A 26,748-nucleotide genomic window follows, 5' to 3' on the forward strand; every position below is an offset into this window, starting at 1 on the left:
ATTCACAAGGGAAATACTGTTCATAGTCTCTGGGGTTTTGTAACTTCATGGTCAGAGTGATCAGTGATGCGCAGGTTCCCAAATGGCATGAAATCCAGCTAGTCAGAGTTGGAGTCAAACTCGCAACAAATACGCTGTGTTACAGCCACGAGCTGCAGGGCGGCATGCTGCCGAGAGATGAACAAGGCAGGCCTTACCCTTGAGTCCAGTGCTCTGTATTGGAATGAATTTACTTTCCAAATCTATACAAATATACATGAACTGATTTCTTTTCCTTACTACTTTTTCCCCTGGCTCCGGTAGTGCTGCTCCTGCTCTGTTGTGACTCACAGGATGGTGCAGAATCTAGATTTGGGATTCGGGCTCCGCTGCTGGTTGATTTGTTGCTGCAGGCTCTCCTTCTCCTTCATCAAACTCTCTATCCGCTCTTCCAGCTTCCTCACTTCTCCGGTCCATTTCTGAGGATGTACAACAGCACAGTCACTATTTGTCTGAGAGCCACTGGCATAGCACTTACAGGCTAGATTCAGAAAAGGACTTAAGTACCTAACTGCTTCTTTAGGCGCTGAAGTCCAACAGTTAGGTACCTCTGCCATTCACAAAATTACCATTCAGTTGCCATCTAACCCTTAAGTTTCTCCTGGTAGCTAGCTAATGAGCTGGTCTGAGACCCAGGTTACGGCTAATCCCCAGTGCGCGTCTCACACGAGCTTGCATGCAGGGCCTGCTGTGGGAGTTGTGCTGTGAGCATGGCTAGCCTGCACAAAAGGCATCCAGGGGAAAGCAGGTGTGTGTCTCTGTCTGTCCCCCAGGCTACCTGGGCTGTGGGAGAGTCACCTTTGAATCCCTGTGCTGCCTCTCTTTGGAGCAGGGACTTGGACCCAGGTGAGAGTCCTCACTACTAGGCTATTGGGGGGTGGGTCTCTCTCCCCTACTGAGGCTGTTCCATTGTGTATAACTACTAAATGGTCATTGGAGCGAGGACATGAACCTGACTCTCCCACCTCAGTGCCCAACCCATGGGGCCAGTGGCTGTGAGGGAGTCACTTGTTTTTCCCAAGAAAGGGCTGACCTGGCTCAGGCACCTACCTCCAGGAGAGGGTTTATGGCTGAGACCCCTCTGCAGAGACAGGCGCCCCCTCCCCCCCCGTCAGGTGCCTAAGACCCAGATCAAGGGAGTTAGGCACCTAAGTACATTTGTGGAGCTGAGCCCTAAGCCTTGCCCCTTTCCTCAGCATTTCGTTCCTGGCTAGCTTAGGCAGATCATGTGCTGGCTTTTGTGAATCACTCTCTTAGGCCCTACACTTCCTGTGCACTGCATGGGGGAGTGTGGGGGCTGTGAATGCCACTGGCTGGCAGGGCACCCAGAAGTTAATCTTGTCACACACAGTATTGCAATGAATCGAGCCCTAACTCCCTTGCCTCATACACTGCATGGTGAACACCTGCCAGCGAAGCTGCTACGCTGGAGGCTCATTACAGCTGAGGTTCTAGCAGGTGACTTGCCGGTTTTGGGTGTAGTGTTAACCAACCTCTGCACCAGCGCTTACAAAAGCAGGGAGCAAGGCTACAAGAGCTTTTGAGGAAAGAAGAAAAGAAAAGAAAAAACCCAGCCACTTCTGCCTGGGATAGGGACTGCTTTTTGCAGAGATGGCGTCCTTCCCTTCTGTATGGTGCAAACAGTGCATCTGTGACTGGTTTTATTAGTCCCTATGTGATAAAAATAATAGCTTTCAACTAAACATGACAGCACAAAAAGAAAGGCAAAGGGAGGGCATGGACCCAAAGCAAAATATCAGACTACCCATTTAAAATGGGGCTAGTGCCTCCCTGTAATCAGAGAAGCCTGTTGGGGAGGTACAGTGCAATCCCCCAGCTTAGAAATCAGCCAGGACACCTGGTAAAAACACTTGTAAAAATGCCAGTGTTTGCGATGGCCACACCAGTAGCCCTGCCTGTTGTGTGTGAAAAGCTCTGTGCTGGAGCCTTGAGTCAGGGGGAACAGTGAAGAAAGCTGGTGGTACAAAAACCTTAAAAGAATATGAAGGTGACCCTCTTGCTAATGATGAGTGTGAATTTCTGGAGGGGTGGGGGGAATCTACATTATAGAGCACCCCTCCCCCACACTGGCGCGTCGGCCTGTCAGAGGCAGGCTAGAGAGATCGGGCAGAGCAGTGCCTTTGATGTGAGATTAAAAGAGCAGTGGCATGCAGGGAGGGGAAATGCCTAAAGAGATCCAGACAATGGTCAGCACACAGGATGTCTGAACACTGGAGCGATAAGGGAAGAGGTCTGGGGGGAGAGTGAAGATGGGGAGATGGGTGGGTTCCAGAACCAGCCCAGGCAGGCACATCTGAACTGAATTTGCAGATGGCTGGAGCAGGGATTGGGGGTGATATGGCCTGGGCGAGCCATTCTTTCTGCATGCTACAGCAATAACCCTCATCCTGCATATGGGCCAGCAGTAGCCCTAACCCAGGCCTACCCCCAACCCCTGCTCTCATCCTAGGGGTAGACCAAGCAGTAACCCTAAACCTAGCACTAGGCCTAATGCTAACCCTAAACCTAGGCTGAGAGGTAACCCTAACACCAACCCTAACCCAGTGCCTAGGCTGAATACTCTCTAACAATAACTTTAATTTAGGTTTACATTTAACCCTAATGCTAATGCTGGGTGTAGGGTGACCACTATTCCTAACTCTAAACATAATCTAGTCCTAACTTTAACCCTAAACCAACACCTAACTCTAACACAAGACCTAGGCCAAGCAGTACCGCTCCCTCTACCCTGAGCAGTCACCCTAACCTAACCCTAAAACTAGACATAGGCTGGAAAGAAACCCTAATCCCAAACCTAGCTATAGGCATAGCCATAGGCCAAGCAATAACCCAAACCCTAACCTTAATCTGTGCCTACTCTTAAACCAGGTTTAGGTGTAGGCCAAGCAGTAACCCTAGAGATACTCCTAATCCTAAATCTAGACTGAGAACTAACCCTAACCTAAAAGTTTACCACAACACTGCATACACTGAGCAGTAACGCGCTAACCCTAACCTGAGAAGTAACCCTAATTTGGGCCTAACTAACCCTAGGCCTAGGCAGAGCAGTAACTTCACCTAATGTAAAATATTCCCAACCCTAACTGCAATTTAGGCCAAAACCTAAACCTAGTCTGAGCCTTAACCATAAAGTTACAGTCAACCTAACGCCAACCTGATCCCTAACCATAATCCAACCCTAGGCCTTAGCGAATCTGCCATATTTCACCTCAGAGGTGGCTGGATTTCAGCGGTGAGGGAAGCAACTGTACTATAGGTAAGTAAAGACTGGAATATATAGTTATATTTTACAGGTTAAATTAATAACACTATAATAATTCAAGATCATTATCATTGTACAACTTTGCCAAATGAAGAGTGATCATTTTATTATTACTTCTAAGCAAAATGTGTTAGGCACTTCGGTAGATGACTACATTAAACAGTGATTTCTTGGATTCTCAGCATTACTTTCCACTGTGTTTATTTTTGCTCCTAACCCTTCTGTGAAATTGTGATGTTTAGGAATTGGGTGACATCCCTTTAAATAGTTTGTGAGCCCTCTAGCGGTGCTCACTGTCTCCAGTCTCAGAAACCACCAGGACTTTGAAGATCAGCAATGTGTGTATGTAGCTGGGCTAGCTGGCTGGGGCTAGGGTAACCAGATGTCCCAATTTTATGAGGACAGTCCCAATATTTGGGGATTTTTCTTATATAAGTGCCTATTACCCCCCACACTCTGTCCCGATTTTTCATATTTGCTATCTGCTCACCCTAGCTGGGGCTAGTTAATAACCACTGTTGTTTGGACCCCGCTGTGCCCATGCGGGTCCTTTACATGACATATGTGCTGTAAGGGCCAAAGACACAACAAACATGGACAAATACAAGGAATGGACAAAGTGGGTATCGGAAAGCACTGTGATTAAATGTTTCCAGCCACGTGACCTAGTCTACTGTCAGAGAGAGCGAGTGAGGGAAGGCGTGTATGTAGACAGAAAGACAGGGTCTGGGGATCAAACCATCTCCCCATGGCTTTGCCTAGGGCCCGTTGGTGAGAGCAGAGCCATAGATGGGTGAAATTCAGCCTTGCACTGACTCTGCTCAGGAGTGAATTCCACCTCGGATCCCTTCTGCAGGGGGGCTGCAGTTCCCCCTGCAGGGCAGGCTGCACTAGCATCACTGGTTGCAGCTCAGGCTCACCCTGTATTTAGCAGCAGTTTGCTGCCTTGCTGCATTAGCGGCCCTTGCATGCCAGTTACCTGCCTGCACCACTCCTGGATGGCGCTCCCAGAGAGTGGTCCCTGGATGCTGCCGTCCCGGCGCAGGTAAACTTCCCCCTGGTCCGTTTCATAAAGCAGCAGCTCCCCCTGCTGCCTGGGCAGATGAACGCTTAGCCGGATCACTTTCAGGAAGATGCCGGTGTCTTCTGCTTTGACCACAGGGATGAAGGTCAGGGTGTAGGCATCGGGGAACACCTGCGGCTTGAACCCTTTCAGAATGGAGTCAATGAGCAGGCGGATGCGGTCCTCCTCTTTGTGCCCACACATGACCCCATGCACGAAGCCGCTGTCCTCTACCCCCACAAAGAGGCTGCCCCCTTCGCTGTTGAGGAAGGCGCATACATACTTCCGGACGTGGTGTTTGAGGGTCACACTCAGGTATTCCCCCCCACCCCGCTTGAACTCCACGTTCCTGGTCTCGCTCCCCATGAAGGCTCCATAGAACAAGCGCTCCTGGCCCACGATCTCCCTCCGAACGATGGCGCTGTCTGACCTGGTGCCGCTAAGAAACGCTGCCGGCCGCTCCACCAGCTTCCGGGCTTGAGGGGGGCCCTTCCAACAAGGGCTGGGCTGGGCTTCCTCGGCCCCCCACAGCCTGCTCTTGCCAGACTGCAAACACCCCAGCACGGGAGACTCTGGGGCGCTGGCACCATTCATCTGTGTGTCACTCTGTGCAGAGCCAGAAAGATTAAACATCACGTGCATGCAGGGACAGACAGCGCAGAGTGGGGGTGACACGGACGACTGCAGCCAGCCTTATAACAACAGCACAAGGGCCCTAGTCATAATAAAATTCAGGCTTTAAAGCACATGGGCCCTTTTATTTAATTGCAATCCTGCCGCAACAAGTGACTACGCTCAGATCTGCCCCCCGTGAGAATCATCAGCAGAGCTGCCGACGTCTTACTGCGCCTTTTACTCCTGTCAGAGCAGCCCAGTGACAGACGAGGGCGTGTAGCCTATGCCTTCTTGTGCAGCATCCACAGAACGATTGACTTCATTCTCCCCCTTGTCCCTGGGCAAACCCATTGAAGGCCTGGGGGTTCCATACAGCGTCTTTGTAACTGGTGCTGATGTGTGAGAAGGAAAAGAGCCCAGCCTGACTCTCAGGTCCTGGGGGACCTGGCAGCGCTGGCAGTTACACAGCTCGTCTTTTTAGCAGTAGATTGAGCATGCCTGAGCTGGAGTCACGGAGAACAAACAAATATGGAGCCCATGATGCCATTCTCAGAGCAGAACTACAAATTACTGTCCTGGATAAAGGAATCTCTGGGTGAAATTCTCTGGCCTGTGTTCTGCAGGGAGTCAGGCTGGATGAGCATACTAGTACCCGCTCGCCTTAAAATCAATGAAATTCTGCCCTGAAATCAAGGGGGATGCCCATTGTGTAAGTCAGTCCACATCACACAGTCCTATCTCCCTGGACACTTCCGGGTCCTTCCCTGTAGCACATTTTCTAATGCATTGGTTACTTAACTGCTCTTGCCAATTCCCCTGGGATCTGAGAGTCAAGCTGGACTCTTTCCTTCCCCCACATTATCATCTGTATAAAGTTTCCACAGGGCCAAATTATACCCTTGGTAGCACAGGGGCAACCCTCATTGTCTCCTAATCCTGCCCCAAAAGACACAGGCCCAGGCCTTGGCTGGACTTGCCCAGGTCGAACGGACTGGAACATGGCAAACAGTTCTGTTGACGGTGCACAAGAAGGAACGGACTCCAGCTGCTCTCTCAGCTGTGCTGGCTCCTCGAGGCTAACGTAGTAACAACTTAGTGATTAAAAAAAGGTCAGCAGCTCTGGCTCTGTCTATGCACAGGGGGTGAACCCCCCTCCCTCAGGCAGGGGGCAGCACAAGGCCTGGCCAGCACAGTCCCTTTGAAGCCCTCAAATGGGTTAAGAGGGATTCTGTGGCACAAGAACCTCGAGCAGAGGCGTGGATGTCCCCTTTGACTGCACTGCTTTCAGAGTGGCAGCCGTGTTAGTCTGTATCAGCAAAAACAACAAGGAGTCCTTGTGGCACCTTAGAGACTAACAAATTTATTTGGACATAAGCTTTCGTGGGCTAGAACCCACTTCATCGGATGCATGCAGTAGAACATACAGTAGGGAAGTATAAATACACAGCATATGAAGAGATGGGAGTTGCCTTACCAAGTGGGAGGTCAGTGCTAACGAGCCAATTCAATTAAGGTGGAAGCAGGCAATTCTCAACAGTTGACATCACTTTTGTAGTGCTAATGAGGCCAATGTAATCAAAGAGGTCCATTTCAAAGAGTTAACAAGAAGGTGTGAGTATCAGCAGGGGGGAATTAATTTTTGTAATGACCCATCCACTCCCAGTCTTTATTCAGGCCTAATTTGATGGTGTCCAGTTTGCAAATTAATTCCAGTTCTGCAGTTTCTCATTGGAGTCTGTTTTTGAAGTTTTTTTGTTGAAGAATTGCCACTTTTAAGTCTGTTATTGAGTGTCCAGGGAGATTGAAGTGTTCTCCTACTGGCCCCCAACCTGAAGCAAATACTCACCAGCAACTACACACCACACAACAAAAACACTAACCCAGGAACCAAACCTACAACAAACCCTGGTGCCAACTCTGTCCGCATATCTATTCAGGGGACACCATCATAGGACTTAATCACATCAGTCACACCATCAGGGGCTCAGTCACCTGCACATCTACTAATATTATATATGCCATCATGTGCCAGCAATGCCCCTCTGCCATGTACATTGGCCAAACCGGACAGTCGCTGCGCAAAAGAATAAATGGACACAAATCAGACATCAAGAATTGTAACATTCAAAAACCAGTAGGAGAACACTTCAATGTCCCTGGACAATTTCCCCCTGTTGATACTCACACCTTCTTGTTAACTCTTTGAAATGGGCCACTTTGATTACATTGGCCTCATTTAGCCCACAAAAGCTTATGCCCAAATAAATTTGTTAGTCTCTAAGGTGCCACAAGGACTCTTTGTTTTGATTGCACTGTATCTCAGCGTGTCCTCTCTCAGAGCATCTCCTGGACACGATGGTTAGGAGAGAAGCCATCCCAGGGTGGATGACCTCTCGAGCTGGCCAGACCGGGAACCCAGCGCTGGCGTTGACAGGGAAGCTCTGCCCCATTCCAGGGCCAAGCCAGGAAGGCGGCATTGCTGCAGTGCAAACCGTGGGGGCCAGGAATCGTGCAGGCAGCGCCGATTGCTGAGACATTCCGCTTCTTAGCAGCTCACACGACTGCTGCGGCCCATGGGATGAGGTGGCTCATCTCTTGGAAGGAGGGAATAACAAAGCGCCCAGCCTTCAGATGGAAGGGTTGCTGGGGCTTAGCTCTCCCCTTGCCCTGCTGCCCTGGTGATCTCAGTACCAAAAGGCAGCATGTCCAGCCCTCCCCACTGGGCCTTCACTGACACTCCGCTAGTGTAGTGCATTGTGCCTGTCACAGCTCAATGCCTGGGCCTACCTCTTGGCACTCCTTAGCACTGGGCGAGGCTCGCCTGCCTTCCCCCACCACCAGGGTTTTCCCCTTCATCACTAGCTCTCTGAGGAGATGTTGCTCCATGTCCGAGGCAACCTGGAGCTGCTTCAGGACGTTCTCCAGGCTCAGCTCGGTGGCCACCTGCACCAAGGCATAGGCCCGTCTCGGTTTCTTCACCACTTCTATGTCATGCCGCTGCAGGGGGAGGCTGGCGGTGCCCAGAATGTCCTTCAGCATGCTGCAGAGAACCTCCCGCGAGTACTTGGGGTTCAGGTTCCCAATATAGAGTGTGTAGACGTGAGTCAGGCAAGGGAGCGCCTCCTCCACGGGCTCTGCCAATGGCTCCCCTGCTGTCTCTTCCATAGGCTCCTCTGCTGATGACTCTGGTGAGTTGTCCATTGCTCAGAACCCCATCCAGCTCCCAGTGTCCCGTCTCCAGGAGTAAGGGTGCTCCAGTTCCAATGCTTCAGGCAGCAAGACTAGCAGTGGCTCTTTTCCATCGTGCTGCCTCTGTGCTCTGCTGCAGGCAGGGCTGCTGGTCGGTGGAGCGCCATGGTAAACCCAAAGGCACCTTTCCGCCTGCGGGAGCTTTTCCAGAGGAACCTGTTGTGGCTGCAGCCCCTGCACAATGTTATATTCTGCAAGGAACAAGCCAGGGAGAGAGCAGATCCTTCGATTCAGCCCTCGACTGCATAGCTAGGCCCAGAGATTCCTTGTTGCAGGCCCAGGAGTTGAGCCAGTGCGGGGTGGGGGGGCGTCACACACAGCTTTAGCAGCAGGGTCCGGACAATCGCTGGGGGCGCTGCCTGCAAACCTGCAAAATAGGAGCAAGTCAGTACAGAGCTGCTGACAAACGGGCCGGCACTGGTCTGTGCAGCGACAGCAGCGTTGCGCCTTCGGTCTCATCGAAGGGAGAAAGCCCAATGCCCAGGCCTCTGTCACGCAACAGTGCCCAGGAGAACATGCAGTCCCCAGGTGTTTCACTCCTAACTAGTCAGTGCACTGAGGTGATGTGGAGGAGTCGAGGGCTGCTAGGGGGAGGCTGAGGATGGCAGGCTGGGCTCCCTGGCAGCATAGCACTCTCTTCCCCACCCCGGGAGTGCCACGGGCAGGGGCGGAGGCAGCGTGGCACAGAGCCCAGAGCTGCTCCCTGCTCCTGCCAGGAGGCTGCCCAAACGCCTCATCACAAGATCCTGCCATGCGCCAACCTGAGCGTGCACAGGGGCTGGTTCCCCGAGCCTGGTCTGGCAGGAGCACAGCAGTGATGGGCGCAGCCGCTGCCCTGGGCCCCACATGCCCTGGCCTGTGTCGAGCAGATAGTGCTTGGGATGGAGACCAAACGCAGCTTAGTGTATCCCCTCTGCCTCCCCCCACCCGCTCCCCTCTGCCCCCCAGGTTTGGGCCTTCCATCTCCTCCTTCCCAACTGCTCTCTCCCCCATCATGCTGCCCACACTCCTTCTCATGCCCTTGCGCTGGGTCCCCGCTCCACTCAACACTCCAGTCCCTACCCTGTTCTCCTGGGCCAGCCCAGCCCTGCTGCTGCCCTCACCGCCCCCTCACCCTGGGGCAGGAATCCCACTGGGGGAGGGGCTCTGTGATACTAGGTACCTCAGGGAGCGTGACCCCATGCCCTGCTAGCCCTGACACTTTCATGGGCCACAGGCCAAAACCCCTCAGCAGTGCCCTCAGGAGTGTGAGCCCTGACTCCCACGTGGCGAAGACCCCACAGCTGAACAGACCGGGCAGGCTGGGCTCAGGGCCAGCCTGATTCCTGATGGGAGGGCACAGGTGTGAGGCTTGCAGGGGGTGGCAGAGTGAGGCTGTTGGGCTGGCGCAGGGCAGTGCCAGGGCCTAGGGGAAGCTGCGGGGTTGTGGAGCTGGAGGGCCCAGCTGAGGCAGGGGAGGAGCAGTTTGCCTGGCTCCCCTCTCTGAGGATGACACAACCTGGGGGTCCTTACGGATCCCAGCAGCCCTTTTCCCTGTCCCCAGTGTGCGACGTCCCTGGGTTGGGGAGAGCAGCTGCTCCAGGACCATGGCGCCACAGCACCGGCTGATGGGCTCCCCAGAGGAGCTGCTGCCAGTGTGTGTAGGGACAACCCTCCCTTGTGCCCTGGGCTGGGCCCCACTGAAGCAGAGGACAGCCTCAGGAGAAAGGCTCCTGCCTCATGATCACTGCCAGGTGCGCACACTGACTGTGGTGAGATTGACTCTGCCAGCCCATTGCAGCCTCTGGTCTTGGCATCCGGTCTGTCACCCTGACGCCAGTAACCAGCCAGCTCGGACAGCGCACTTGGCAAAGGAGGGCAGCGGTAGCCCCGTTATGGGGGAAGTGACTTGACCAAGGGCACCAAGGAATGAATGGTGGAGCTGGAAGGGCACCAGGATCCCTGACTGCAAGACCAGCATCCTAATGTGTGTTTGCAACATGCTGGAGCCACCAGCTGGGTGTGCTGGGCGACGCCTGCGCTGCTTAGCGCGATGCCCACGGCCAGCGATGTTTGTGCTGACTCGGAACAGACCAGGAGGCATCTCCCCACTTTCCAGTGCACTTTGACAGAGAACAGCCAGGACGATGAAAATGCTGCGAAAGGCTTGCTGGGGATATTGGCTGAACTGGCTCCAGCCGCGCTTCCCTTGCATTGAGGGGGTTTGATCAGCACCAACGCTCGTGGGACGCAAATATTCAAGTCACACACAGGAGTTTCCATGGGAACTGACTGTTAAAACTTCTGCACATGAATGCTGGAGCCAGGAGCTCGTGTGCACCCACTGCCAGCGTATCCCTCCAGCCCATCAGGTGCAGCTGAGAGCTGCAAGGACCAGGCCTCCCTCTTAATCCCTTTGCCAGGTCCCTGCTTTCCAGCTCCTCCTCTTGGCCTCACTTTCTAAGCCTTCCCAGCTCCAACCCCTCCTGGCTCACTGGGTTGGCCTCATCCCCATTCCAACAGCGCTGCCAGCCATGGCCACCCATTGGCTGATTCTTGGAAGCACACTGGGCTCGGCCAATGTCACGTCACCTATCACAATAGATTCCAGCACTGTGCACCACGCAGTCTATAATGGATTTACCTCACGTGGCCCTGGGGCAGGGCAGGGTCATTATTCCCATTGTACAGGTGGACAACTGTGGCCAAGGGAGACTAGGGGCCAGATCCACAAAAGGTATTTAGGCTCCCAACCTCTGTCGATGTCCGTGGGAGCTAGAAATCTAAATACCTTTAGATCTGGGTCCAAGTGACTTGCCCAAGGCCACACAGGGAATCAGTGGCAGAGCAGACACTTGAATCCAGGCCTACCCAGTGCCAGGCTCATACTCTGATCACAGGCTACTTACCCGAACCACTAGCCCCTAGCACAGGGCTCCCAAACATTTTCCCTGCAACCACCCCATTTTCAGATGCGTTGCTTCCCATGGCCCCAGGCACACAGTGTGCACGAGCTCACGCTGCATGGCAGGCACCATTTTGTAGAGCAAAATAGCTTCATTGTGTGAAATGGCGACCTCCCCACACTCAGGATTGCCACGCCCCCACCTGCTGATGGAGCAACTCTGCTTGGGGTCGTGACCCCCAGTTTGGGAACCACTGCTTTGAGGCCACTGACCTTCCCCGTCAGCGCCAGCCATGCTGCAGCACCTACAAGGACTCAGCCGGGCCCTGACGGCGCGGCTGGTGGGCGGGGATTCTGGAGACCTAGTTTGAAAGGTACATTAGCTCCGTTTCTCTCTTCGGCTCAGGCTTGTCGTCATAGGCGGTGAGCTCTTCCGGGCCACACAATGCCTGGCACTCTCAAAACGCGAATTAACAATAGTTAAATCACTACTGTAAGAGGACTGTCGGCCCCTCACTGAAACTCAGTGTGTGTCGGGGGGGTTGGTTGCTAGCTCCCAGTACCAAAAGGAAGGGGGAGGGTTGGTGGGAAATCAGGACCCTGAGACTGACAGTCCCAGGAACAATGGGGAGAGGCCAATGCTCCAGGTCAGGGAGGGTGTCAGGAGGCCAGGGGGGTCCCGTCCTCCTGTGAGCAGGAATGGCCTGGAACAGAGTGGGGCTGAGCTAAGGGGAGAGCAGGGGCCCGAGCTGAGCTGGGGAGCAGGGCCGGGCCGGCCAGAGAAGCAGCCCAGGGAGCAGACCTGTGCTGGGAGCAGAGCTGCAGCCACCAGAGCCAGAGGGGCCAGAGAAGCAGCCCAGGGGGCTGGAGGCAGAGCAGCAGCAGCGGCGCTGACAGGGCCGGTTCCAGGCACCAGCGCAGGAAGCAGGTGCTTGGGGCGGCCAAGGGGAAGGGGCGGCACGTCCGGGTCTTTGGCGGCGAGTCCCTCGGTCCCTCTCAGAGGGAAGGACCAGCCACCGAATTGCCGCCGAAGAATGCAGCGGCACGGTAGAGCTACCGCCGAAGTGCCGCCGATCACCACTTTATCTTTTTTTCTTTTTCTTTTCCCCCCGTTGCTTGGGGCGGCAAAAAGGCTGGAGCCAGCCCTGGGTGCTGAGGCAGGGGGGGGCTGGAGCCGGAGCCATCCAGAGCCGTGTGCAGTGAGCAGCTGGGAGAGTGACGGGGGGACCCTGGGCGGTGGGCCCAGCACAGGGAAACGTCTCAGCCAAGAGGCCCTGCAGGCCAGACTTGGGGGGGATCGTAACCCCGACGGGGCGGGGGCGACGCTGGGAAGAAGGGTCCTGCCACCTAGAGCCTGAGGTCGTGTGACCACTGCCAGAGAAAGTGTCTGACCCGCAGCATCCCTGCAGCACAGCCAGGGCCTGGGCAGGGCCTGGGCCGTGTGAGGAACAGACTGAACTGCCCGGACGTTCCAGAGACGCTGGTTGTGATGTCCCCGGGCCACAGAGCGGGGTGACGGGATTTCCTTTCACCTTTCCCATTTTTTCCATATTTTTTTAAGTGATTGCTGTTTAATAAAGTGTATTTGCTTTGAACTGTATGTAATGATCAGTGGATCAGGGAAGTGTGCGGAGTGGAGAGAGCACCCCAGAGTGGGGACACCCTAGCCCTTGCCCTGAGTGACCACGACAAGGTTGGGGGTTGAGCCCCCCAGGAATCCTGGGCCCAGCCTTGTTGGGGTTCCGAGGACTCTGCCACACAGGAGAGTGGAAGGGGAGCCCTTGAGTTCAGGCAGGCCTCTGGGTAAAGGAAGTGGGAGCGAGGACTCAGATCCTTTCGCTAGCCCGTTTCACCGGGGTCGGGTATAAGCCTGGAAAGTGCCCCACAATGGAAGGTCAGCATGTGACTTATCCGACCAGTCACAAAAGACTGTTACCTTTCGTAACAGTTGTTCTTTGAGATGTGTTGCTCATGTCCAATCCATTGTAGGTGTGTGTGCTTGCCACATGCACTGGTGCTGGAAGTTTCTCCCTCACTGGTATCCATAGGGGACCGGGTCTGACGCCCTCTGGAGTGGTGCGCGTAAGCACTGGTATAAACGGTTTCAGCCAGCTCTCCCCTCCCTCAGTTCCTTCTTGCCGGAACTCCGATAGAGCGGCAGGAGGGCAGGTCATGGAATGGATATGAGCAACACATCTCAAAGAACAACAGTTACGAAAGGTAACCGTCTTTTCTTCTTTGAGTGCTTGCTCATGTCCATTCTAGGGTTGCCAGGTGTCCGGTTTTCGACTGGAACGCCCGGTCGAAAAGGGACCCTGGCGGCTCCGATCAGCACCGCTGACTAGGCCATTAAAAGTCCAGTTGGTGGCGCAGCGGGACTAAGGCAGGCTCCCTATGTGGCTCCGTGTGGCTCGAGGAAGTAGCCGGCATGTCCCCCCTCCGGCTCCTAGGCGTAGGGGCAGCCAGGGGGCTCCGTGCGCTGCCCCTGCCCCAAGCACCAGCTCTGCAGATCTCATTGGCCGGGAACTGTGGCCAATGGGAACGGCCGGGGCGCGCCAGCGGACAGGGCAGCATGCAGAACCACCTAGCTATGCCTCTGCATAGGAGCTGGAGGGGGGACATTCCACACCCCCTCCCGCACCCCTACTCCCTGACCCAGCCCAGATCCCCCTCCCACCCTCTGAACTCCTCGATCCCAGCATGAAGCACCCTCCCACATTCCAAATCCCTCATCACCAACCCCATCCCTGAGCCCACACCCCCAGCCAGAGCCCTCACCCCATCTCCCTGCCCCAGCCCTGATCCTCCTCCCACCCTCTGAACCCAGAAAACCCTCCTGTACCCCAACCCCCTGCCACAGCCCTGATCCCCCTCCCACCCTCCGAACCCCTCGATCCCAGCCTGGAGCACCCTCCTACTCCCCAAATCTCTCATCCCTGGCCCCACACCAGAGCCTGCACCCCAGCCCGGAGCCCCCTCCCGCACCCTGAACTCATGATTTCTGGCCCCACCCCGGAACCCGCACCCCCAGCCCAGAGCCCGTACTCCCTCCCACACCCTAACCCCCTATGTCAGCCCGGAGCCGTCTCCCATACTCCAAACCCCTCAGCTCCACCCCCCCCCAGCCCGTACCCCCTCCCACACCCTAACCCCCTATGTCAACCCAGAGCCGTCTCCCATACTCCAAACCCTCAGCTCCACCCCCCCCCAGCCCGGAGCCCCCTCCTGCACCCCAAATCCCTCATCCCTGGCCCCAGCCGGAGCCCTCACCCCTAGCCCAGTGTAAATGAGCGAGTGAGTGAGGGTGGGGAGAGCAATCGACAGAGGGAGGGGGCGTATGGAGTGAGCTAGGGGCGGAACCTCGGAGAAGGGGCAGGGCAGGGGTGGGGCCTCAGAGGAGGGGTGGGGCAGGGGCAGGGCAAGGGTGTTCGGTTTTGTTTCAGTAGAAAGTTGGCAATCCTTGTCCATTCCATTCTAGGGGACTCCCAAGCAGTACCACCGGCGGCGGGTAGGAGTTCCTGGACGTGTTGATTGCAACACAGCTCTGCTGAACCCAGCATCATTTCTGGCTTGCTGGGTGATGGCGTAATGCGCCGGGAATGTGTGTACTGAAGACCACATCACGCCCCTGCAGATGTCCTGGATAGGGACATGCGCCAGGAAGGCAGCCGAAGATGCCTGAGCCCTAGTCGATTAAGCTGTCACTATCGGTGGAGGCACAGCCTGTGCTAGCTCATAACTAGTACAGATGCAGGTGGTGATCAAATTCGAAATCCTCTCAGAGGACACCGGAAGGCCCTTCATCCTGTCAGCTGTCGTGATAAAGAGCTGGGTCGATCTGTGGAAGGGCTTGGTGTGCTCCAGGTACAACGCCAGGGTGCGCCGGACATCCAGAGCGTGCAGCCGCCTCTCATTGGTAGAGTGAGGCTTCGGACAGAACACCGGGAGGAAGATATCCTGGTTGACATGGAAATGCGACATCATTTCAGGTAGGAAAGCCGGATGGGGCTGCAGCTGGACCGTGTCCTTGTAGAATACGGAGGCTCCGAAGTGAGGGCTTTGATCTCGGATACACGCCTTGCCGAGGTAATCGCTACAAGGAATGCAACCTTCCACGACAGATGGGAAAGGGAACAAGAAGCCATGGGCTCAAAGAGGGAATCCGTGAGCCTGGAGAGGACAAGGTTGAGGTCCCAGTGGGGAACCGGGTCCCCAGATCAGCAGAATGAGCCGTTCAAGGCCCTTCAGGAACCTGATTGACATCTCATGCAATACCAATTTACCCAGGACATGAGGATAGAAGGCCAATATGGCTGCCTAGTGCACCTTGATCGAAGAGAAGGCAAGGCCCTGGTGCTTTAAGTGAAACAGGTAATCCAGGATGGACTGCACAGACGACTGGGTAGGGGAGATGTTGCACTCAGACACCCAGCAAGAAAAAAACGCTTCCACTTTGCCAGGTAAGTCGCTCTGGTGGAGGGCTTTCTGCTTTCCAAGAGATCCTGCTGTACCTGACTAGAGCAGGCCTGTTCCTCCGGATTCAGCCACGCAGCATCCAAGCTGTGAGGTGGAGAGAGGTGAGGTTTGGGTTCAGGAGCTGACCATGATCCTGCGAGAGTAGGTCCGGGTGGCTGGGCAGTAGCCATGGGGCTGCCACAGCGAGGTCCATGAGCACGCCAAACCAATGCTGGCAAGGCCACGCCAAGGTGATCATAATGACTCGTGCCTTGTCCCTCTTGGTTTTTGAGAGGACTTTGCTGATAAGTGGATTTGGCGGGAAGGCATACATCAGGTCTCCCAAATATGACGGGAGAAAAGCATCGTAAAGGGAGCCTCTGCCAAGGCCTTGGAGAGAGCAGAACTGATGACACTTTCTGTTCAGTCTGGTGGCAAACAGGTCCACTCAAGGAGCCCCCCACTTCTGGAAGAGCGCCCTGATGATCTCCAAGTGGAGTGACCACTCGTGGTGAGAGAAGGACCTGCTGAGGCAATTTGCCAGCGTGTTCCAGATGCCGGGGAGATGCGAGGCTTCCATGTGGATCACATGCTGAATGCAGAAGTCCCACAGGCAGAGGGCCTCCTGGCACAGAGCCGATGAACACGCCCCCCCCCCCCCCGCCCCATCTGTTGACATAGAACATGGAGGTCATGTTGTCTGTCAACACCTGCACTACCCGACCGGACAGCTGGGGAAGGAAGACACCACAGGCTAGACGGATGGCCCTGAGCTCCCTTATGTTTATATGTAATGCGAGCTCCTCTTGAGACCATAACCCTTGAGTCCGCAGCGTACGAGATGTGCTCACCAACTGAGGTCGGACGCATTCAAAATCAGGGAGACCATGGGTTGCAGGCTCCCGAACGACACTCCTTCCAACACCAACCTGGGGTCGGACCACCACTGCAGAGAGGCAAGTACCCTTGGAGGGATCGTGATAACTTTGTCAAGGTGATGTCTGGCCGGGGAGCAGACTGACACCATCCACGTCTGAAGGGGGCGCAGCCTGAATCTCGCATGGCGGACAACATATGTGCATGCTGCCATGTGACCCAATAGTCTGAGACAGATCCAGGCCATGGTGAGCGGATGTGCGGTGATGCTAGCAATCGGATCGGACATTGCCCTGAACCTGGCCACTGGCAGGACTGCTCTGGCTCTGGCCGAGTGGAGCATCGCTCCGATAATCCCGGTCCAAGGGATGGAGTTTAACATTGATTTTTGTTCGTTTATCAGCAGGCCCAGGGCTCGACACGTGGCTTGCAGCATCTCGACGCTGTGCTGGACCTGGACCCTGAGCGGCCCTTGATGAGCCAGTCATCGAGATATGGGTAAATCTGGATACCCCGACGCCTGAGGTAGGCCGTCACCACCAACATGCATTTCGTAAACACCCTTCGCACTGTTGCTAGGCCAAAAGGGAGCACTGCAAATTGGTAATGGGCGTGTTGGAGACAGTTGACGTGCCCGCGGTGAACCGTACCGGCAATTGGTGATGGGGCTCCGGGGACCAGCGTCTCGACTCTCCGGAGCGGTGCTGTGAGCTGGGAGACGGGCTCGGGAGCTCCCAGCACCAGGGCTCTGGGGACTGGTGGCGCGCCTCTGCGGGTCTGTGCTAGCCCACTGGCTATCACCGCCTCGAGCCTGAGGAATGCTGCCTGGAGTCCAGGGACAGACCCCAGGAACTCTGGCAGGCAAGCCAACCCGCGTCTGGTGGCGCTGCTCAGGTGAGCACTGATGGGGCACCCCCTGCGGCGAGGAGCAGTGCTGCACTGATGGGAACCGCTGAAAGGGTCCCAAGGCAAGTTTACCCCTCGAACGAGGCACCTCAACGGCTAGCATGGGTGGCACCGGAAGAGACAGAATGTCCTTTGCAGCCTGAAAAGCCTCCAGTGTGGACAGCACCACCAGGTGCTGAGTGCCTCTGCCGCTCCCCAGGGTGGTGGGCGGGTCTTGGAGTGGGCTCAACCGTTCAGCGGGAGTCGGAGCCTGACCTCCATCCGGAGGGGAAGAACTGTCCCTCATGGATCTTTGCTCTCCTCCCCTTTATGGGGTGTAGGAGAACGTCCCCTCCTAGCCTCTCTCTGCTTTTTAGCTGGTACCAGGGATGGTGATCGGTGCCGGTCTGAGGCCGGTGCCGGTGGTGCACTCCGCACCGAGGTCGCAGTGCTGGGAGTAGAGTCCGATCTGGTGGGCTCTGAGGCCAGTGTAAGGGCCAACTCCATAAGGAGCGCTCGGAGATGAATGTCCTGCTCCTTTTTGGTCTGCAGTCAGAAGCTCTTGCAAATGTGACACTTGTGGCTAACGTGGGTTTCCCCTAAGCACTTCAAACAGCTTCTCTGGGGATCACTGACTGGCATAGGTTTCTTGCAACAGTCACAAGGTTTGAAGCCCGGGTGCTTGCTCATGTCCATTCCATTGTAGGTGTGTGTGTGCTCGCCACATGCACCAGTGCTGGAAGTTTTTCCCTCAGTGGTATCTGTAGGGGACCGGCTCTGGCGCCCTCTGGAGTGGCACCCATATGGCGCGGTATAAGGGGCACCGCTGGCTCCCCCCACTCGCAGTTCCTTCTTGCCAGAAACTCCGACAGTGGGGAAGGAGGGCGGGTTGTGGAATGGACATGAGCAACACATCTCGAAGAACACAAGTTATGAAACTGTTTTTTTCTTTGAGTGCTTCCTCATGTCCATTCCATTGTAGGTGATGCCCAAGCAGTGCCACCGGAGGCGGGTAGGAGTTCATAGACATGTCGATTGCCACAGTTCTGCCAAACCCAGTGTCATCTCTGGCCTGCTGGGTAATGGCGTAATGCATCGTGAACGTGTGTACTGATGACCACATGGTAGCCCTGCAGATGTCTTGGATGGGGACATGCGCTAGGAAGGCCCCTGAGGACGCTTGTGCCCTGGTCGAGTGGGCCTTTAGTATAGGTGGTGACTCAGTCCATGCCAACTCATAACAGGTCTGGATGCCCGATGTGATCTGCGAGGACACCGGTAGGCCTTTCATCCTGCCCACGGTCGCAATAAAGAGTCGGGTCGACTTGCGGAAGGCCTTGGAGAGCTCCAGGTGGAAGGCCAGAGCGTGCTGGACATCTAAGGTGTGCAGCTGCCTCTCCTCCGCAGTCGAGGGTGGTTTTGGACACAGAACCGGGAGAAAGATATCCTGGTTAATGTGGAAGTGAGACACCACCTCAGGCCGGAATGCCAGGTGGGCTCGCAGCTGGAGCTTGTAGAAAACCGTGTAGTGTACAGGGGCTCCGAGGCGAGGGCTTTAATCTCGGAGACTTGCCTCGCCGAGGTAATGGCTACAAGAAAAGCTACCTTCCTACAGATGTGACAAGGGGCACGAGGCCAGGGGCTCAAAGGGAGGCCCCATGAGCCTCAAGAGGACGAGGTTGAGGTCCCATTGCGGAATCGGGTCCTGGACCGGTGGGAAGAGCTGCTGTAGTCCTTCAGGAACCGGACGGACATGTGGTGTGAGAACACCGATTGGCTCTGGACCTGCTGGTGGAAAGCCGATATGGCTGCTAAGTGCACTTTGATGGAGGAAAGCGCGAGGCCTTGCTGCTTAAGGTGGAGCAGGTAATCGAGGATGGACTGCACAGGCGACTGTGTTGAGGAGATACCACGCTCCTCTGCCCAGCAGGAAAACCGCTTCCACTTTGCCAGGTAAGTCGCTCTGGTGGAGGGCTTTCTGCTTTCCAAGAGGACCTGCTGTACCTGGCTGGAGCAGGCTCTTTCCTCTAGGTTCAGCCACTCAGCAACCAAGCCATGAGGTGGAGGGAGGGAAGGTTTGGGTGCAGGAGCTGTGGTCTTGCGAAAGGAGATCCGGACGGCTGGGCAGTGGCCATGGGGGAGCCACGGCCAGGTCCATGAGCGTGCCGAACCAGTGCTGGCAAGGCCACACCAGGCTGATCATGATGACTCTCGCCTTGTCTCTTGACTTTTGCTAGGACCCTGCTGACCAGCGGAATCGGCGGGGACGCGTACATCAGACCCCCCTCCCATGACAGAAGGAAGGTGCCAGAAAGGGAGTCCCTGCCTCGGCCCTGGAGAGAGCAGAATTGCTGGCACTTCCTGTTCTGTCTAGTGGCAAACAGCTCCGGAAGAGCACCGGCACTCGTAGGGACAGAAGGAGGACCTACCTGCTGAGGCAATCCGCCAGCGCATTCTGGATGCCGGGGAGGTGCAACGCCTCCAGGTGGATGTCGTGCTGGGTGCAAAAGTCCCACAATTGGAGTGCTTCCTGACAGAGGGCTGACAAGCGAGCCCCCGCCCCCCCCCCGCCTGTTGAGGTAAAACATCGAGGCCGTGTTGTCCGTGAGTACCCACACACTTCGGCCGGAAAGGTGCTGCAGGTAGACTCCACCTGTCCTGAGCTCCCTGACATTTCTGTGCAATGTCAGCTCCTCTGGGGACCACCTCCCTTGCGTCTGCAACGTGCTGAGATGAGCTCCCCAGCCAAGGTCAGAGGCATCCGGTATCAGAGATACTGAGGGTCGAGGACTCTCAAACAGAACTCCTTCCAGGAACATCCTCGGATCGGTCCACCCTTTGGTGCAATCATGACAACCTTGTTCAGATGATCTCTGGACAGGGTGTAGACTGTGAACAGCCACCGCTGGAGGGGCTGCAGCCTGAGCCTCGCATGGTGGACATGGTGGCCGCCATGTGGCCCAACAACCGGAGGCAGATCCAGGCCATGGTTAGGGGATATGCCAAGATGCTGGCAATGAGACTCGCCATCGTCTCGAACCTGTCCTGTGGCAGAAATGCTCTGGCAAGGGTGGAGTCGAGAACCGCTCCAATGAATTCTATTCTTTGTACTGGGACTAACGTTGATTTTTCCTCGTTTATCAACAGGCTCAGGGCATGGCACGTGAGCTGCAGCACTGAGATATCTTGCTGGACTTGAGACCTGGAGTGGCCCTTGATAAGCCAGTCGTCGAGGTACGGGTAAACCTGGATGCCTCGCTGCCTGAGGTAGGCTGCCACCACTGCCATGCATTTGGTAAACACCCTCGGGGCTGTAGCCCGGCCAAACGGGAGCACTGTGAACTGGTAGTGGGTGAGACCCACCGTGAAACGCAGGAATTGCCTGTGTCCTGGGAATATTGATACGGGGAAGTACACGTCTTTCAACTCGAGGGCGGTGTACCAGTCTCCCGGATCCAGGGTGGGAATGATGGAGGCCAGGGAGACCATGCGGAACTTCAGCTTCTTGAGATACTTGTTGAGGTCTCACAGGTCCAGAATGGGTCTCAGACCCCCTTTGGCTTTGGGGATCAGAAAGTACTGGGAGTAGAATCCCTTGCCCCTGTACTCCTGAGGGACTTCCTCCACAGACCCCACTTGCAGAGGCTCTGAACCTCCCGGGTGAGCAGCTGCTCGTGAGAAGGGTCCCTGAAGAGGGACGGGGAAGGGAGGTGGAAATAAACTGGAGAGTATAACCCTGCACCACGGTGTCGAGGACCCAACGATCCCAAGTTATAGAGGCCCATGCAGGGAGGAAAGGAGACAGGCGGTTGGAGAAGCGCGGGGAAGCAGGATCCAGGGAACAGGCTGGTAGGTCGTCCTTGGGCTTCCCACCCTGTTGGTGTCAGGTGGAGCTCGGCTTGGCAGAGGGCGCTGGCTGGTGATCTTGCCAGCGTCTGTAGCCTCTGCCCTTTTTATGGGGTTGCTGCGGTTTAAACTGCTTTCTGGCCAGGCCCGAGGTCCTCAGCATCACCCAGGAGGCCTTTAGAGCACGTAGCTTTGGACCTGTTTGTTCTGCAAACAGAGCTTGGCCATCGAACGGGAGATCCTGTATCGACTCTGGGACCGCCGTCGACAGACCCAGTGAGTGTAGCCAGGGTGCCCTCGTCATTGAGATGGCTGCAGAGTCCGCCACCTCTGAGGCCTCCTGGAGGGCCGCTTTGGCTACTGCTTTGCCCTCTTTGAGGATCACGTGGAACTCCTTCTTGGGTCCTCAGGCAGCGAATCCTCAAACTTGGCCATGGACGGCCACACGTTGAAATCGTAGCGGCCAAGCAGGACCTAGTGATTGGCCACTCGCAGCTGAAGGCTCCGGGAAGAATACATTTTCCTTCCAAATAAATAGAGTCTCTTCGAGTCTTTATTCTTGGGGGTCACTGCTGGTTGGCCCTGCCTTTCCCGTTCATTACCGGCTCAGACCACCAGGGTGCTTGGGGCAGGGTGCGTATAAAGGTATTCATATCCTTTAGCGGACACATAGTGCTTTTGCTCGACCCTTTTGGAGATGGGGGACAGCGACGAGGGAGTCTGCCATAGGGACTTGGTGATCTTTGCCACCCCCTTGTGTAAGGGCAACGCCACCTGGGCTGGGGCTGCCAAGCTGAGGACATTGAATAGGGAGTCCGAGGGTTCCTTCGGCTCCTCAGCATGAAGCCCCAAGTTTGAGGTGACCCTTCTTACCAGCTCCCGATGGGCCTTAGCACCACCCTGCGGGACTGGATGAGCTGAGGGGCCCCCGTAATCGCCTCATCGGGGGAGAACGAGGAGGAGAATGATGAAACGAGCACCGGAGGCATTGCTGTCTCCAAAGGCTGCTCAGCTGGTTCCTCCGTGGGAGCCAGGTGGAGCTGAGGGGTCTTCTTCCCGGAACCCGCCACGTCAGAGAGCAGGCGGGAGACAGTGGCCGGTGGCTTGTCCGAGGCCCCTGAGGCCGACCTGAGCTCTTGTGAGGGCTGCGGGAACCCCCAAGAGTTCCAGGGGTACCATGGGCAGCCACTGGCCCTAGGGCCACGATGAACAGGTGGTGCTGCCGGTAGCGTAGGTACTCCCGGTGCAGGGCCCTGGCCCGCTGGTATGGACTCCTGCTTGGTACCGGAGTTTGAAGAAGAGGGACCGCGTCTGGGAAACCAGGATGGTGCTGACTGCTTGTCCCGGTCGTGACCGTGCTGATCCCGTGCTGCGACGGGGATCTGTCTGAGGGTGATGAGTCCCTGTGCTGAGCTCCCGGAGATTGATGGCGTTTGGTGGATCTGTGATGGCGGCCCGGTGATCGACGCCTCACGCTTCTCAAGCAGTGCTGGTCCGTAGAGCGGGAGTGAGTCGACCAGCGAGATGGGGAGCGTCGCCCCAATGGCGACCTGTACCGGTAGTGAGACTCCCGGGACCATTGTCTTGTGTCCCTGGAACGGTGCCACACACACGGGAGCGGCTAGGTCAGTCCTGATATCGGGGCTGCAGGGACGGGCGCACCTCCATGGGCCTGCACCAAGTCACCAACGATCTGCGTCTCGAGCCCGAAGAGCGGTGCCCCGAATCCAGAGACTGGTGGGGGCTCCGACAGACCTGCCTCCCCATGACCGAGGTCTAGCAGCTCAGCGTGGGTGAGCGCTGGAGGGACACTTCCTGAGGTGGGGAGCAGTGCCACACAGACAGGGCCGTCCCTAGAGATTGTGGTGACCTAGGCAGCCCCCTGCGGGGGGGCCGGCCCCAGGCCTCTTAGGGGGGGCGTCCCCGGCCTCTGCAGGGGTGGGGTGCGTTCCAGGCCTCCGTGGGGCGGGGGGGGGGCCTACGCCCAAGGGCTTTGTGAGGCAGGAGCAGCCAGTGCAGGAAGGCAGCAGGGGTCCGGCCCACCCCTGCATTCACCCCCAGCCTGCTCCGCTCTGCTCCCCCAGCTCCCAGGCTTGGGGGAAGGGGGGGAACCGCCCCCCAACACTCACCAGCAGCACGGCTGGGAGCCGGCGGAGCGGAGCGGGCTGGGGCCGGGTCGCGTCGCTCCACTTCCCGCCGCCCGGTGAGTGCAGGGCGGACCCGACACTGACCCCTGCTGCAGTTCTCTGGGATGCATAGCTCAGGGGACGGGGTTTGGGGGGGGGGGGCCAGAGTGGGGGTGCGGGGGAGCAGGGGGGGGAAGAGGCGGGGCGGGGGCTGAGGGGAAGGGGTGGGGCAGGGGCGGAGGCAGCTTTCCTGGGGCCCACGAGGGGCCGGCTCAGTCGTCCGGGGAATCGGGCTGGCCGCTGGAGCTGGATGCAGCACGCAGCTGCGTAGGGAACCAGGAAATTTGCCAAATTTCCTGGTGCTCTATGCAGCTGCATAGTTTGCGTATGGGTAGGGACGGCCCTGCGCACAGATGGGGACCGCTGGAAAGATCCCAGGGTGGGTTTGCCCAAAGAACGGGGCTGGTGTGGGAAACACTGGTAACACAAAGATGTCCTGCACAGCCTCAGGTATCAATGGCACGTCCAGGTGCCGGAGGCCGCGTCACTGTCCGGGGTGGCAGGCACGCCTCGGGATGGGCTAACCCACTCGACCTGAGTCTGGGCTCAACTACCACACAGAGGTGAGGAGCTGCCTCCTTGGGTCCTTGCTCCCCTCTGGCCCTCTCCTTCCCTTTACGGGATGTCGGCGATCATCCGCTCCCGGCCTTTCTTTGCCTCCTGGCCGGCACCAGGGAGGGGGATTGGCGTCGGTCCGAGGACGGCACTGGCAGAGCCCTCCGTACTGACACAGCGGTACTGGGAGCAGAGTCTGAGCAGGACGGCTCCGGTGCTAGTGCTGGTTCCATCGGGAGCACCTGGAGATGTGTCTCGCTCCTTCTTTGTCCGAGGTATGAACCCTTTACAGATACGACATTTGTCGCTGCTTTGGATCTCGCCCAGGCACCTCAGACAGCTACTATGAGGATCGCTGATGGGCATCGTTGTTTTACCACGATTGCAGGGTTTGAAGCCTGGGGATCGGGGCATGCCCCATCCCTAGGCTAAGTCCCGTCCAGGACTAATGAACTAACTAAGGGAAACTAATAACACTAACGATTTACAGGGAAAGCTCGTATCAACGGACTGAGACAGAGGAGGCTTGCCGAAGCAAGATGATGTTCCAGCACCGTCACTGGCGGTAAGAAGGAACTGAGGGTGGGGGGAGCTGGCACCCCTTATACCGCGTCATACGGGCGCCACTCCAGAGGGCGCCAGAGCTGGTCCCCTATGGATACTGCAGAGGGAAAAACTTGCAGTGCTGGTGCATGTGGGGAGCACACACCTACTATGGAATGGACACGAGCAAGCACTTGAAGAACTAAGGCCTTCTGCTCAAATGTCACATGGCTTGTGCTCGGTGCACAGGCTGGATAAAAATGCGTTGGACACAAACCAGTCACAAATTAACGGGTGGATGTTGTTGTACTTTGAGCTACTGGGAGAGCAGACAGAAGGCAACGTTGGTCACTGGGAAATAACCTCCCGTGGCAAATCCTGCACTGGTAAAGCCACTGAACACGGTGAGGCCTGCGCTACTCAAGGGGTTGGGGCTGGTAGCGCTATGGGAGAGGGGTGAGCAGGGCAGCCCCCCCTTATACTGCTGTAGAGGTGCCTTCTACCTATCCAGCTTCCTCCCCTTCCCGTACAGGGCTAGCTAGAGCAGAAGTGCATTTATATTGATTTCACTGTGGCCACACTGGGGGTTGATTGGTCAAAAATCACAGCCCCAGCAAAGCACAACTGGTGCATAGACAGGGCCAGCCGCCGCCCTTGGGAAGAGAATCACTTTCAAAGACTGTGCTTCTGCTCACCCCGAAGATTGAGTCCCACTCCCACCAGCCCAGCACTCAGTCCAGTGGGGTACTCCCAAGTTATAACCAGAATGATACCGGGGGGCCCGGGCAGAGCACACGACAGCACAATCCTGAGGCTTGAATCTTCGTCCCAGAGTAGTCTCCATGGACTGGGGACTTGGGGGAAGCTCCTGCCCCTTCCTAGTTCCCAGGGATCCCAGAAAAGCAAGAAGACAGGAGCTGGGTTACCATCAAAGGGCTGGTGGTCACATCAGTCAGGAGAGAGACTCCAGCGTTGGTCACCCTTCCAAAACTCCTGGTGTCTCAACCCAGGAACAAGCCAACCCAGGGCTTTCCTTGCCCTGCCCGTTTCTGCTGTGAGCAAGGAGATGGCTTTAAACCAGGTGTCTGGATTGTGAGGTCATTGAGCATCATCAGTGAGGTGCCTGACATAAGGAGAGATGTCATTGTGCAAGGAACTGCATGCCAGCAGGAATGGGGCAGACTGATGCTTCATGGACCTGGCAGAAATGGCCCAAAAGAATTGTTGCCGCCCCTTGGCCTGAGTGGTTAGCCAATGTTCAGGGCATTCCTGGGTTGGAGGAGATATAGATAATGGAGTCAGAACGTACATAGGTTGGTTTCCCTGAACAAAGGAGGAACAAACAGCAGCAGACAGTTTCCTGTTCAGAAATCCAAGCCTGCTTTCCAGCTAGTCTTGTGCCCAAAAGAAACTCTCTCTCATGGCTTCCTCCTAGGGCCACACTCCTACTGCTTCCCTTGCTTTCTGGTCCTGTCTGCTTCTCACATCCAGATAGCACAGCCCTACCAGCCAGTGCCCCAATATCTGCATTTGCAGTTGGTCCCAGGGAGCCCTCTCATTCTACCTGGACTAGTTCTTGCTCATGCCTTCCCATGTGGCCTAGTGCTGTGGCTTCTATTGGTTCAACGCCTTTTAAACCAGGGCCATTGAACTGCTCCCCTAGGAAGCCGGAATGAAGTGTGGCTATCATGGCCCCCAGTGTCTGCGAGGTCTGTGACTGCCTGAAGGTCAAAGACACTGCAGGCAGACAGGAACAGCCTCCATCACAGCAGCAGGTCCAGTAGCCCATGTGCTGTATGTGGAGAGACAGTGGAGCTCAGCTGTGAGCAGGCGCTGGAACAGTTTGTACAGTGCGGGAGCTGAGAGTCATTGAACCGAACTATAAACCCTGGATAGGATAGAAACCGCTTCCGGTCAGGGGGTGCTGCAGACCCGTGGCTGTGAACGAGGGCAGGGCTCCCATCTCCCGAAGGCCATGGGGTGCAGCGAAGCCAGAGCCACACACTGCACGCCAGAGATTTTTCAAAGACATGGTTCACTGCCCAAAGAACATAGAGTCCGTTACCTGGAGGGGGGTGAGTACAGGAGGGGAGCGGCTACAGGTAAGGGCGGACGTGGGGGCGAAGGCGGATGTGGGAGTGCCGGGGCGAGGGGGGACGCAGGGGGTGAGGTGGGGGTGCTGGGGCGAGGGCGGACGTGGGGGTGCTGGGGCGAGGGCGGACGCGGGGGCAAGGGCAGACGTGGTGGTGCTGGGGCGAGGGCGGACGCA

At 56.6% G+C, this 26,748-nt stretch overlaps 1 protein-coding gene across 1 annotated transcript; it reads right to left on the minus strand.

Annotated features, from left to right (window-relative positions):
* Positions 1-326: 326 nt before the first annotated feature.
* Positions 327-8,201, minus strand: SLFNL1 (schlafen like 1). Its single transcript, XM_024209093.1, has 3 exons — positions 7,788-8,201; positions 4,302-4,991; positions 327-458 (listed from the first exon to the last, which is right to left on the minus strand). The coding sequence occupies exons 1-3, from the start codon at positions 8,199-8,201 to the stop codon at positions 327-329; spliced, it is 1,236 nt and encodes a 411-aa protein (XP_024064861.1).
* Positions 8,202-26,748: the final 18,547 nt, after the last annotated feature.

The sequence above is a fragment of the Terrapene carolina genome, unplaced genomic scaffold (genome assembly GCF_002925995.2).
Source record: "Terrapene carolina triunguis isolate 2854851 unplaced genomic scaffold, T_m_triunguis-2.0 Scaffold236, whole genome shotgun sequence".
In the NCBI taxonomy this organism is placed as follows: Eukaryota; Metazoa; Chordata; order Testudines; family Emydidae; genus Terrapene; species Terrapene triunguis.

What these genes read in the sequence shown, in the direction of transcription:
- SLFNL1 (XM_024209093.1), bottom strand. Translation starts at nt 8,201, where the DNA reads ATGGACAACTCACCAGAGTCATCAGCAGAGGAGCCTATGGAAGAGACA. An exon ending in GTGCTAAGGAGTGCCAAGAG is followed by an intron (nt 4,992 to 7,787) that starts GTAGGCCCAGGC and finishes GGCTCTGCACAG; the next exon opens with AGTGACACACAGATGAATGG. An exon ending in TCCAGGAGTGGTGCAGGCAG is followed by an intron (nt 459 to 4,301) that starts GTAACTGGCATG and finishes GTACATCCTCAG; the next exon opens with AAATGGACCGGAGAAGTGAG.